Below are 14,108 nucleotides of genomic sequence, written 5' to 3' on the forward strand. Positions count from 1 at the left end.
TTTTGTACTAATATAGTACTTCTCATTAGTCACTAATAACAAGCTTAGCTTGCTGGATTGGTACTGCAAAGGAACTATTCTACTAAGATTTCGGCAACCCAAAATTATTTTATTGAGAAGTAATGTATCCCGGTGGGTATACTATTGAGGTGACTACATTGTCTCCTAGAGCAACAGAGAAAGATTTGCGGGACTTTTTCTTGCATTGTGGTGCAATTGAACACCTTGAAATTATCAGGTATCATTCATTTATCATTTGCACCACTATAGTTAGCTGTAATTTTTGCTGGAATTTGGTTAAAGTGTTGACTAATGTTAACCCTCCGAGTGACAATATCAACTACACCTGAATTTTTTTTGCTGTATTATGTAACGTTTTATCTACAGGTTTTCATCTTTGTGTATGTTTTTTCTCCGTTATATTGTTTTGGTAATTCAGATGTTCATAATAATATCTATTATAAATCTTGAACATATAAACCTATGAAAGAAACAATGAACTAATAAAGCTCTTGATTTACATAATCTTGGGATTGAAATTTTGGCATTGTTGTTGTTTTACATATAGATAGACCGTAATACAAGTCAGTGATCGAGAATTGTAGTTGATCTTTCCATGATCATTATTGACGATTCATCAACTAAGTTGGACAAAGGTCTTCTCCTCAAAGAGATACTTTGTACTAACATATTTTGCGTAGAGCTCTCCCAAAATCAACAATGAATTGAGAGAGACTATAATGCACTCGTTCTTTCACAGTCTTTGTGCTCTTAGTGTACCGCTAAATGAAATTGATTATGTTTCCCCTGCTACTCTTTGACCATAGACTTTATCCCTTGCTTGCTTTAAAATCTCTCCATCTCATGCATTAAAGTTTGAAATACATTATGAACAAAAGTTCGCTTTCCTGTGGTGTATAGAAGGATTGATAAGACTTCTTATCTTTTTTAACAAGTATTTAGTATCTTATTTTCTCTCTATGAAGAAATTAAGGAAGCACACTATTGAAATTAGTGCACTCTTCTTCCAAACTTCTTTTTCCTCTTGTTTCAAATTATATAGGTTTTGGGTAACACGTTTTCATTGTATAAGGTCTCCCCGATCAATAAACAAACACCGTTTTCTAGTTTTTTGGAAATCCTTGCTGTTAAAAGAGGTAGCACTGTAGCAGACTAGTAGTAGCATCGTACTTAGCCTATACTCACAGAGATCAGTATACAGAGCTATCTTGAGTCAGAGCTTTGGACCCTTGGTTCAATTGGAATCTCCCGAGTACGTCTTGGGGAATACAATGTAAGTGTCATCAAGAAGTAGCTCAAGCAACATGAAAAAATTGCCTTTGCTATACCTGTCCACTTGTGACACCCATTCCTTTCCCTTTCATTCTCACTTTTCTGAAAGGATGACCTTCGATCAAAGTATATGACTGCCATTTTCAAACATCTACTAAAAACCAAGATAATGACGCTCCAAAAGTTATGTGGACTATGAATGGATGAATATGCTTTTTAACTCTAGCACTGAAAACATAAACCATTATTTAAGAGTTAGGAAATGCTTAGTTGAAACCCACCGCTAAATTGCTTGATATCTTATCATGCCTAAGGTAGTATTGCGTCATAAGACATCAATTTATAGGATAATGGAAGCTAATATACCTTGAAATGAATATGTATGAACACAGTGAAATGTAACATATTCTCATTAGTTATTAGAAACTTAAATGCCAACATAATCTATTTCGAACATGGATGAATAATTGTAATGCTGCAAAAGCTACTCCTCAAAACCTTAGGTGCTTTTATTCAATGAGAGGAATTGAGAAAAAGATTAGGGGATGGCATCTTTGCAAATCCATGTCCGTCTCAATTTCATCCTGTGGCGTTGCCTTATCATGTGGCATTGCCAACAACACTTAGACCATCATCATTGCTCCTTAATTTCATCCTAGTGATATGCATGCCCGCGTTATGTTTAGTTGTCTTAGTTAACACTAATATTTTGTTTTGCATACTGTTGGTTGATTCAATCACCCTATGTGCAAATTGTTTGTGGTGTTTTTTCGCTGGTGTTCAAGTTTAAACCAAATTTCTTTCTCTCTTTTTTTCCCACTATAATTGACCAATGAGATGTTAGGCAATTCTAAGGTGTGGTATTAAGAGTGTTGGGGCTGAGTGGTGATTTCAAGGTTTTGTTTGGTGATGATCGAATAATCGAGGGATTTTATTGCAACTTCAAATGCAATTGTGATCATTTATGTGGAGCTTTTGTGCGATGCATATGTTGGTGGACTTGAGTTGAATTGGGATGAAGATTACTTGCAGGGAAGCGATGTGGTGGGTTATGCTATAGTAGGACTACAATGGTGTGGTTAAGAAGCATTGCAAACGCCGAAATGAGTTTGTGGTTTTTAGTGTTGGTGTTTTGGTCGTCATGAATGTTTTGGGTGCATGTAATAATTATGAGGTTGTTCCATTCCATAACTTCTCGTCCGCCACTATATAATTAATTTTGAGCTTATCGAGCAGCAAAATCCTGTAAATAACCTGTGACCTAAATCATGGGGTAACAACCATTTTAGCTGCTATTACTCATCGTTATTTTTTAAATTGTATTAGGTTATTAGGTTTATTACAGCTTTGACTTAATATGTTTTAGCAAACTTGAATAACTATGATAAAATGAATGTTTTTAAATTAACAATTCACACTATGATGTCTGCAAAATGTGTTAAATTGGGCTGGACTTATTGTGAATGCCAACATATATAATCGGGAAAATACTAGTTGCACACACTTCATAAGCCAAGGAAATATTATCACAAAACCATATTACAACGGGAGGAAAGATTTCAATGACCTATAAGGTATGCTCATCATCTTTAATTCATCGATGTGGGTCAAATCATCCCAACACCTTCCTCAAAAGAAAATCCCTTAAACTTTGCATGTGGGGGTAATCAATTAGGATCCCAATTTATTGGAACCGGCAGCCCTGATACCATGTTAAATTTGTCATTTGACTTGTACTTAATTATTCAATATGGGATCACATGTGGCTTATTTTTCCAACATCCTTATCGGTGCTTTGTGCTATATGGCACCCTTCTATTCCACCAAAATTGCTATAATTGGTGTTTGTTGCTCGTTAAAGTTTAGAGGGAAATAAATGGGAAAAAAAAGACAAAGCCAAGTTGGTTAAAAAAGTTTGTGGGTGAAATGAACAAAGATAAGGTGTGTTCGTGGATGATAGAAAGAAAACTTGTGGTTTAATGTAAAAGAATTAGTGAGACGTTCCTAAATAAATAATATAGCAAAATGAGTAGGATGGAGGGAGTACATTCTTAAAATGCAAAAATCATGAGGGCTTTCCCTTTCACCTTTGTGACGGGTTCGATTCTCACCAGCTTCCCTCTTTCCTCTTACCTATAGTGATTCTATAGCCTACCCTATATATAAAAAAAATATCTAAATGCTTGTTTTTTTTATCGTATTAGAATAAATCTTATTTGGAATTATTTTAATATAATCAATATTAAAAAAGTTATCAGCCTATAAGCGTGTTTGTATTGCGTGTGTTTGCTCAAGTGGATTGGTTAAAAGTCTTAATTCAAGTCGAGTAAAGCTTCAACTAGTTGAGCTTGAATTTTAAAGGAGCCTTTTTTCTCTGCATTGACTAGATGCATATTTTGACATTGTACTTAAGCCTTGAACACCTAATACACTCTGCACAATTGGCTTACCCAAATTCTAAATTATTTATTTTCATCATTATTAATATAGATGTTTCCTTATGTGGTAAAACCCATCTTTGTTCAGTAGATATCTAATTACCTCACACTATTAAATATATTCTATTTATATATTTTCTTCATCAACTATTTATTTATCATATTTACTAGACAATAATTATCTCCTTGTCAAAGTATTGCAACCATTCTTACCAACACTCACGTTGTATGTTGTGCTGGGTAATGTTATTGCGGATGAAAGGAGTACATGCATAGTAAATTCCATATGTTATGATCTCTTTAACTCTAAGGATAGTCCGCAGCTCATGAAAACTAACAAATAGAATGGGAATGGACGGGGATCACTCTTTTTATTGAGTATCCTATACCAAATAAAGAAATAGCAAGTTGAATTGTTGACCAAATGCCAACATTGCTACACCATTTTATAAAGCTTCCATGTTTGGACTTTTTCTCTAAACTTCGATGCATATTGCTAACTAGTAACCATCAAGGGACAAAGGAAAGTCTCAAAATTTTTATTTTTTGAAACTAGGAAAATTTAGATCTATAAATTTGACCTTATTCGCAGTTTGCTTTAGGAAGTCTCTCTTTTGCGCACTCTGCTTTAGAAAATTCTGTTTTTTGTTAACTTAGAAAATCCCATTTATTGCTGGTGCCTTCTAATTATAATCCCATATTAGTTTTAGCCTGTTGTATATGTAATTATTACCACATGGTCCTTAAGGTTTCTTTGAAACTAACCCATTTAATATGATGCAGTCACACCTTTTTCTTTTCCCCTTCCTTCCTTGCAACCTACCACCTTTATTTTTTCTATGTTATTTTCTTACCACCATCACCACCACTTCACTTGAAGGCAGCAACGTTGTAAACATTCTTAGCATACTACAAAAATCAAGTAACGGTCACAGTTGTGGTAATGGATACGATGATGCGTTATAAAATTTGATGCCTTGTCTTTATATTTGTGTGTCTTGCTTTTTTGTCGTGCCTATGGTGCGTTTTGGGTCTTTGGCTTTCTTTTGCAGTTCTTAAGGTATGGTTAGGCGTCTTCCACACCCATCCCTAAACCCAAATCATTGTATTTATGAGCAGGATATAGTTTGTATGATGATGATGATGTTAATATCGGTTAGAAAAATTCTGAAATCTTTACAATGTGACCGATACAATACTACACTTCCTTGTTTTGCTCTATGATTCTTATAGGAAAAACTCTTGAAATCCATGAAGTTTTTAATAACAAGAAGTCCTGTATGAAATCTTCTCATCATGAGACGAGTCCATATAACCATTTCTAATTGATCACTTTAAGATTGTAAGTGATCATTTTAAGACAAAAAGTGTATACCGAGTAAACCCAATAGAGATGGTCTCACCGTGAGTGTAGCATGTGAGAATTTGTCTTTTAATAAAGCTCAAATTTAAATCCTTCATAACCCATTAACGAACTTATGGTATCTACTTTTCTTCTCAAAATCAAGCTCCTTTAGTACCACATTACCACAATACATATTTTGAATTTTATTGCAATTGGGTTACAACTAATTCATCTCTTGATACTAGTATTAATCCATGGACTCTTGATTAACCTCTCTTCTTTCCTTTTTTTGAGATCATCTCTTATTTTCCGCCTCCAAAATCAATCGCACCATTGTTAATCTTTGAGGTCTCTATCATAAAAACTTATTCCTTCATTTATATCCATAGACTCACCATAATGGTCTATGATTTAGTTTTTCATCATGCCCTCTATCAAAACACTTAAAACTTGGATCTAATTAAGTAGAAACTGATCTGGGTTTGTGTTATATGGTCACATGTTTAATGCTTGTTTAACACATGCTTTTGCAGTATTTGGTTTTGTTTCGTCATTCATTTGAACTTTGTTTGATAGATTTGTGTTTGCGGTTTTGTTATACGCACTTATTTATTGTTATTGTCGCGGTTTTGTTTGTGTATTTTGGGGGGTATTTGTTTAGAGGATTGTTTTTAAGGCGTTTAAGTTCGACAATTCATCGTTACCTACCAAACAAGAAAAGGCATTGATAATGTATTGTTGAAGTACAATTCAAAAAAAAAGTATTGTTGACGCACATTTTAACAGCTGAAATAAAAGGAGCAACGACAAATTGACAACATTTATGTCATGAATGGCTGTTAAGGGTAATATAGGAATTAAATAATATATAGGACTTAGTAATCAGTTACTCGTAGGATTAATATATAGAGAGAAATAGTATAAATGGAATGAGAAGGGAAAGAGAAATTCATTCATTCATTGGAATAGATTTAGGATGAGTTTTTGACTCAAATTTTAGAGCCACAAGCCTCTCAAAAGGTTGTACTATCATTGTTACAATTCATCAATGATTTACGTTTATCTTTCATTACGCATTCATCCATACAATCATCTACCTTTTACATACAAATTTATATATTCACATTTTTCTTTGCAATTTTCTATACTATTCCATCAGATTCTTCCTAAATCTGATCAATATCATTAGAAAAGTGGGAAGAAATGTGGGAGAATTATATCAAACAAACAAGAGAAAGTAAGATTGAATATCTTGCTAAAAAACAAGAGGATGAAAATGGTGAAAGAGAGATTATAGAGGATGTAAAGGCTACTCCAAAAAGTAAAAAAAGGGTTGGATGGACGGACATTGAGGATGAAAAAGGCAAGCAATTGAAGATTATTCGGTAACTGAGGAAAATGGTATACTAATGGCTGAATGTAATTCAAGAATCTCGGTTAAGGTTGTGATGGGAGAGGAGACTAACGCTATATCTGAAACCTTCAAAAATAAAAAGAAAGAAACAATGGCAGCGAAATGTTCTGAAGAATTTCTCCATTTTTGTAGATGAGGTGGAGCTCGTTCATGTTGTTTTCAGAAAATCAGGGAAGAAGGAGTATTTAGGGTTTCCATAAAAAGAAAACAAAGGAAAAAGGAAAAAGAAGTGGAAAAGGGTTGCCATTTTTGTGGTTTCTTTCTTGTACTTGTATTTATTTTATCATATCCCTATCACGTATACAAAGTGAGTTGTTATCTCTTGCCTAATTCTATTGTTTGCTATTATGAAAACTATGGATTGTCACTTTCATGGTATGTTAACCGAACACTTTTATATGGACACGTATCCGTGTCACAGTTTGGGTCATTCTATTGTAGACACTTCATTTTTTTAATAAATTTTTGAAAAAAGTTTTTCAATTATTTTCAATTTATGCGTCTAGTTTATGGGAAAAAAATTTTAACAGTGTCCCTGACTCCCTGTACCTATGTTTGACATTTAAACAGTGTTGGGGTCTTCAAAATTTTGGGATCTTGCACTGTACAACACCTAAATTTGTGTGCACGTAAAGTTTCTTGTAAACTTGTCTTAGATATAACAACTGCTTCCATGGTCCAGGTCTGGTGAATATGGATGTACTGCTTATGTGACATTTAAAGATGCTTACGCGTTGGAAACTGCTACCTTACTCAGCGTATGTATCTTTCTCCTAATGTTCGTGTTTGTTTATGATACATAGCTATGTTACTCATACTTTGTAACTCATATCCGACATGAGTATGTGTCGAACTGTCAAAATGGTCTAATTTATGCAAATTTTAGTTTTTGGTAGCTAAGGTAACATAGACAGTCTGAGTAACAAAAACAAATTACCTTTTGTTCTATGTTGTGGCTGTTAATATGTTTCTGGCAGAATCAAACTGTGAGTTTGGTTTCTCATTCAGTAGTGCTATGCTTAGTTTTAAAAGGCGCGAGGTACCTTAAGATACCAAGGTTCCCAGAGCCTAGGCTGTAGGCGCGAGGCACACTAGCCTTGGGTGAGACGCTTCAATATCCAAAAAAATAAATTTAAAGCTTTAAGTAATACAATAAATGAGTAAAAAAAGAAGAGAAAAGAGAAAACATACCTGGTGGGTAACCATATCAAATAGGCTTTTCTGAGTCTAAAACTAAGGGCGCTGCAAGGCTTCAAAGGCCACTAAGGTGCATTAAGGTGCTCTGAGGAGCTTGCCTTGAGGATTCAGTTTGTAACCTATCAAAGCGCACAACTCATCATGTGCCCGAGGTGCTACCCATAGGCTAATGGGCGTTTTTAAAAATAAAGTGCTTGGATTTAGAATATCTTCTATAATAACACGGGCTGATCAATTTTTAGGAAAATCTCGATCAATTTTTGAAATTGCACTTAATTTTCCATTCATCGTCTCAAAAAAAATGGTCGTGGAAGTAAAATTGTCATTATTAGACTAATAACAAAACTTCATTATTTTGAGGATCATAGTGATTGGACAACATTGTAACTAGACCTTTAACAAACCTGACCTAAGACTCGAAAAGTTATGACCCAAAGTGACCAGAATTAATTCAGGTGCACCCAGAGTGCATCGAGCCCGAATTGGTCTCAACTATATCAACAAATTATTTATTCCCACTTGAAAAAATTGCTTCCATCTAATTTAATCCAAATATATATTTTACCCTTCCCAAATAATATATGTACCCAAAATAGACCTGACCCTGACCCAAATCTACTCAGTTGACCTGTTTGCCAAGTCTATCAAAAGTTTTGATTGGCTAAACTGCATTTTACTTCTTAATTGAGGTTTGGTGCCGCATAACCGGGTGAAGTGGCAGAACTTTTTTAGGGAGGGAGGGAGCGTCCTCCTCCCTCCTCCCTCGACCCCCAAACTTTTCCCTACTATAATATGTATATATAGTGATACCTTCAAAAATCGTATGAGTATTGGCTAATACCGCTGATTTAGTGATACAAAAATTAATGTTCTATAATTGGGAGGTCAAGAGTTCAAAATTTTTCCCTCCTAAAATCCAAGTGATGGATCAAATCTTTGCCCCTTGAATTTTTCATTCGAGTTTCACTATTGACTGAGTGAACCTGTGGAGCTACCTGTGTCTTGGTATTCTTCCATTTGTCATTTTGTAGACAAGAAGCATAAAAATGTAAATATTGGATAAGCTCAAAAAGTAGACAGGATAGGAATGAAGTAGTGTTGACGGATGAGTGAAGAAACTTCATGGGGAATTATATGTATTGATCATATCGAATGAAATAAATCTTCAACTCTTTACCTTAAACTTATTTTGAGTATTTTTATCGGCATACATAGAAAAACTTATAGAATCACTTGGGAACACTACCTCCAAAGCTTCTTAGCTAGAAGGCTCAATTTCTTTAATTGGGATATAGTTGGAGAACCCTCTATAAACAAAGGGGAAAGGAAAATTAATCTTTCTCTTAGGTGGTGAGAATCGTACATTTGTCTTAAGGGTGAAAGGTTAAAGACTGAAATTTTGAACTACTTGAAATTGGTTAATGTTCTTGCTTTACATGTCTTTAAAGCATGTCAGAAGGCATGAAACACTCTCCTCAACTGCTTTGTAGTTTACATCTATATGTTGACATATCACTCCACATGCTTAATGCCTTCACTCGACTAATTATTGAATTATTCGGTGTTGTTTACTCTAGGGAGCCACCATTGTTGATCAACGAGTGTGCATCACACGTTGGGGATCATATGTAGATGAATATGACCCCTTTGATGCTTCTTGGAGAAGATCAGACAACTCCAATGACATGGTATGTACTGGTCGTTATTGGTATGTAAAGTATAAGCTTCGTATTTACTGTTCATTATTGGTATCAAATTATTTCTTTTGTTTTTGTCGGTATATCGTAGATTATGATATTTACCCCTTCGTGGATACACCTTGGCTGTATTGGGGGTCACATGTCTCATTTAAATTATAATAGCAACGATAACAAAGAGAAACTCATTTCTAGAGGTATTCACTCGGGTCATTGGGTTGATTTCGGGTTACGTGTTTCGATTCGGTTTGAAATTGGATTTTTTTCATAATGTATTTTGAACACCTTTACTCATTTCAAAGAATTTTAATCTATAAATCGACGTCACAACTAGCAAGTTTTGACGTGTATTGACTTTCTCTTCAATCACATTAGGGATATCAGAGCAGCGCATTTGTTTCTACCCCTGGAGAAGCGGTAACAATGGCTCAGGAAGTTGTCCACACTATGGTAGCCAAAGGCTATGATTTAGGCAAGGATGCTTTAACAAGGGCGAGAGCTTTTGACGAGTCTCATCAGGTTTCGGCTACAGCAGTTGCTAAAGTCGCAGAGCTGAGCAATAAAATCGGGCTTACCGGAAAAATATATGCAGGTATGGAAGCTGTTAAATCTGTGGATGAAAAGTACCATGTTTACGAGACAACAAAATCTGCTGCGTTGTTCACCGGAAGAACAGCAGCTTTTGCTGCCACAGCCGTTGTCAACAGCAGCTATTTCTCTAAAGGAGCTCTTTGGGTATCCGATGCTCTGAGCCGAGCAGCCAAAGCCGCAGCTGATTTGGGTACTCCAGCTAGTAGAAACTAAATTTACATGTTATTATGTAAAAAATGTATAGCGTCTCCATATTTAAATTGAGGGGGTACCTGTTGGTCACCGAGATTTGTGAGTAGTGCTAGCGAGTTGAACACAAGAAACTCTTGGTTAATAATAGATATCGGTTTGCAAAATCGTTCATCGAGTGTAAACTACTAAAACCAAACCGTTAAAAGTGATTTTGCTATTATCTCTTAAATCAATATATATAAACATTGGTTTTCCGTTAATGGCACTATTAACAACTAACAGTGATTTAGCCTGTTCTATCCTGTATTTGATTACTATCTAAGTATTTTGAATCTTAAAACATGATTCATTATTAATTGGGAAAAATATATTGGATATTTGGTGTATGTTAGAAATGCACCACTCCACATATTTTGGATAATCAAAACAAAAATTTGAAAAAATAAAAAAATAAAAAAATAAAAAATTGGTTTTTTCTTCAAAAATCATCCAGTGGTTTTTTGTGTTAATTGATTAAGAGCTAAAGGTGGTCCCCACTGATTTGATTTTTTTGATTCAATGCCAGTCACTCAGCCAGTCCATTGCCATTTTTTTATTTCATTAATTTGACAAGTTTCCACAAATTTCTTTTGAAATTTCTGAAAATAATTATTAAAGTCGTCTAATAAAGTCCATTGCCAGCCACTTATGGATTTTTTATTTTAAATTTGTCTCACCGTGAGAAGGTTTATATATATTGTGTTGGGTAATAAACCAGGGACATGACAATGTATAATTATGTGGTTTCGTACCAGTGAGGAATGATAACATTAACCTATAAATAGAGGGTTTGAGTGATAAACTTTTAAATACGTTCTTTTTGACTTAACTCCCACACAACCCAATTTGTGATTCAATGAACCTTGGAAACCCTGTGGACTAATTTCTTATTTCTGATCCATCTTAAACACATCATTTGTTAAACTACCGTATTCACAGGGAGGTTCGTAACCTTTTTCATTATATCGCCACTTATTTTTAATAGGGAAATTATCAATGGTGCCCTTGTAGTTTTGAAAAATTACAATGGTACCCAACTGCATTTCAGTGGTACCCCCCAATTTTATGGTAATTACAACCGTGACATTAATAATGTTGTTTCCGTTAAATGTCCGTTAACTTTTGAAATTAACTTAACCATGGTTAGTTTGTAATTGTTTAAATACCCAGCATCCATTCAAACACACGATCTTCTTCTTCTCTTTTCCATCTCCTCTTCCTTCTCTGCTTCCATGGCTGCTTCCTCAAGGTCTCATCAGTCTGCGGTAAGGTGTATTCGGGTAATACCAAAAGACGACATGGAAGCCCTAACGTTAATTCCATTGAAGTTGGTGATAGCTGGGTAAGGTTGAAGAAGTGTAACTGTGACCCAACAAAATTCTATGATATTAGGGTTTCGGGTTCAATTAACAATCTGGGAAGAATATACTACAAATGTATGTCGTGCCAAGCATTTGAATGGGGTTTTGATGCTGATTTGAAGGAAAACATTGATGAACCTACACCTGCAGAGGGAGAAGGTGCTGCACCTCTAATGTCGAATGGCGAACAATTTAATGAACTGAAAGCAACTGTTGAAGGGCTGCCCAAGAAAGTTGATAGCTTACTTAAGGTTCTGGTTTTCATGAAATTTGTTGTAATGTTATACCTATTATTGGTCTTTCTTGCGATTGTAAAGTAAGATTGTAAGCGTTGTATTGGTTTCCTTATATGTAAGTTTAGGTATTGTGTTGGTTCTTGCCTTGTAAAAGTAATGTTGTATTGTTCGTTATGAAAAAATTGGAATTAGATCAATTTGCAATTCGAAGTTGCTGCTGTTTATCCAACATCATACATAATTAATACAATCTGAAATACATTCATACATAATTTGCATCCATAATCATCTATTAGTTATACAAAAAGAGGATTAATCAACTGTTCATCAATTAGTTATACAAAATAGGATTAATGTATTGTTCATCCATAAGAAGTCAGAAGTTAAGTAATTACATTACACAAATACTAATCATTTTGCTTTGCTCTTTCCCTTGCACTTCAAACTTGAAGAATCATTAGTCTTTGCTGCTGCTGCCTTCTGTTTTTTTGTTGCCCCTCCCTTGCAGCTGGACTTGTTGTGACCAAAATCCCCACACTTCCCACATTTAATTGTTTTTTCTTTGGGGATTTGCTTAAGGTCTTCTTAGCACTGGTCTTTGGGGTTTTGTTTGGAGATTTGTTTAATGTCTTCTTTTGTGTTGTCTGTGCTGTAGAACCCTCCACATCAACATCATCATTCGCTTCATGAGTAAATTCATCACCTTGGTTTATCTCATTCAGTAACTCGGCATTTTCAATGACAACATCAATGATGTTGCCAGGGGATGGTGGGTTTATCTCAGCATGTCTTCTACTCCTTCTCAAAACAGGCAACTTGGGCCTAAACTCAGTCTTTGGTGGTTTCAAGCCCTTGGGCTTCACAATCTGCAGTGGGGTTGGAATGGAGTACACTTCTATATCAAAATCACTATCAAGATCCATATCATCTTCAACAGCATGTTCCTTTTCAAGTACAGGTTCCTCCTCACAGGGCACATCATCAACAGGTTTTTTCTAGGTATAACAGGAGTTGGAATGGGGTCCACATTATCCTCAACACTCACCACAGGCGGCTCCTCAAAAGGTTGACTTGGGGTTGGAATTATCAAAACAACATCATCATCATCTTCATCAACAAGTTGTGCAGGGATTTCATTGGATCTCACCTCTTTCTTCTGTGCATTCTCCTTTAAGGTTTCCCTAAGCCTCCTAGCATTATCTAACAGGGCATTAGGTTTAGAATCCCCTACATGGATGCAAATACTGTCCTTGCCCATATTTCTACTGAACATCTCCAGCAATGCTTTATCATCAACTAGTTCAACATGCTTCTTTTTGTATACATAACTAAAACTGGGATGTTCAGGGGTCAAATGTTCTTCCCTCTCAGCCTTATCCCAATAATCAATAATCATGTCGAGTGTCCTTAAATCTATTTTTAATTATAAAATCAATCATTATTATTACTAAATTAAATTTATTTAAAAAATATTAATTTTTTTTTAAAAAACACAACTTTTTAAAATCGAAAAATAAACCTAATCACACGTTTTGTGTTGAAATTTCATACATAATAACTCCTTTGGCCAAAATTTTGATAGGAAAATCACATTACTTCAATATTTGCAGCATTAGAACCTAGACTTTAAGATCTTTTCAATGATATATTACATGCCCAATTTCAATAACCGAGCGAGAAATGATGATCGTTCAAAATTTACTAGTATTAAAATTTGATATATGTTCAATCTTTTGGGCATAACTTTTTATAGAAAAATCGTATTAATTAAAAGTTTTCGGCATTAGAAACTAGATCAAGAGCTTTCCAACGACATATTATATGCCCAATTCTGACAATTAAACGAGAAATGACGACCGTTTAAAGTTTACAGTGATTTTTAACATTCAGTCGCGTATGATTGGACCGCGGTAGAGTCGCGCGTTTTATGCGCCCATACCGCAGTGTGGTTACGCGTTTCACGCGACCATACCACGGTCCGGTCGAGCGCGACTAGATGTTAAAAATCCCTATAAACTTTAAATGATTGTTATTTCTCGCTCAATTGTCAGAATTGGGCATATAATATGTCATTGGAAAACTATTGAAGTCTATTTTCTAATGACGTAAACTTTGCATCAATACAATTTTTGCATAAAAAGTTATGCTCAAAAGATTAAACATGTATCAAATTTCAGCACAAACAAATTTTAAATGATCGTTATTTCTCGCTCGGTTATCGGAATTGGGCATATAATATATCATTGGAATGATCTTAAAGTCTAGGTTTTAATAACGCAAACATTGCAATTATATGACTTCCCTA

At 34.8% G+C, this 14,108-nt stretch overlaps 1 protein-coding gene across 1 annotated transcript in view; it reads left to right on the forward strand.

The window, feature by feature from the left end:
- Nucleotides 1-10,432, forward strand: part of LOC130801908 (binding partner of ACD11 1) — an 11,938-nt gene extending 1,506 nt beyond the window's left edge. Inside the window, exons 2-5 of the mRNA XM_057665846.1 lie at nt 30-238; nt 7,173-7,248; nt 9,265-9,375; nt 9,760-10,432. Of these exons, the coding sequence (XP_057521829.1) occupies nt 123-238; nt 7,173-7,248; nt 9,265-9,375; nt 9,760-10,188 (732 nt within the window). The 5' untranslated portion in view covers nt 30-122 and the 3' untranslated portion in view covers nt 10,189-10,432. The remainder of the gene's footprint in view (nt 1-29; nt 239-7,172; nt 7,249-9,264; nt 9,376-9,759) is intronic.
- The last annotated feature ends 3,676 nt before the right edge of the window (nt 10,433-14,108 follow it).

This window comes from Amaranthus tricolor, chromosome 15, assembly GCF_026212465.1.
Source record: "Amaranthus tricolor cultivar Red isolate AtriRed21 chromosome 15, ASM2621246v1, whole genome shotgun sequence".
Taxonomy (NCBI): domain Eukaryota; kingdom Viridiplantae; phylum Streptophyta; class Magnoliopsida; order Caryophyllales; family Amaranthaceae; genus Amaranthus; species Amaranthus tricolor.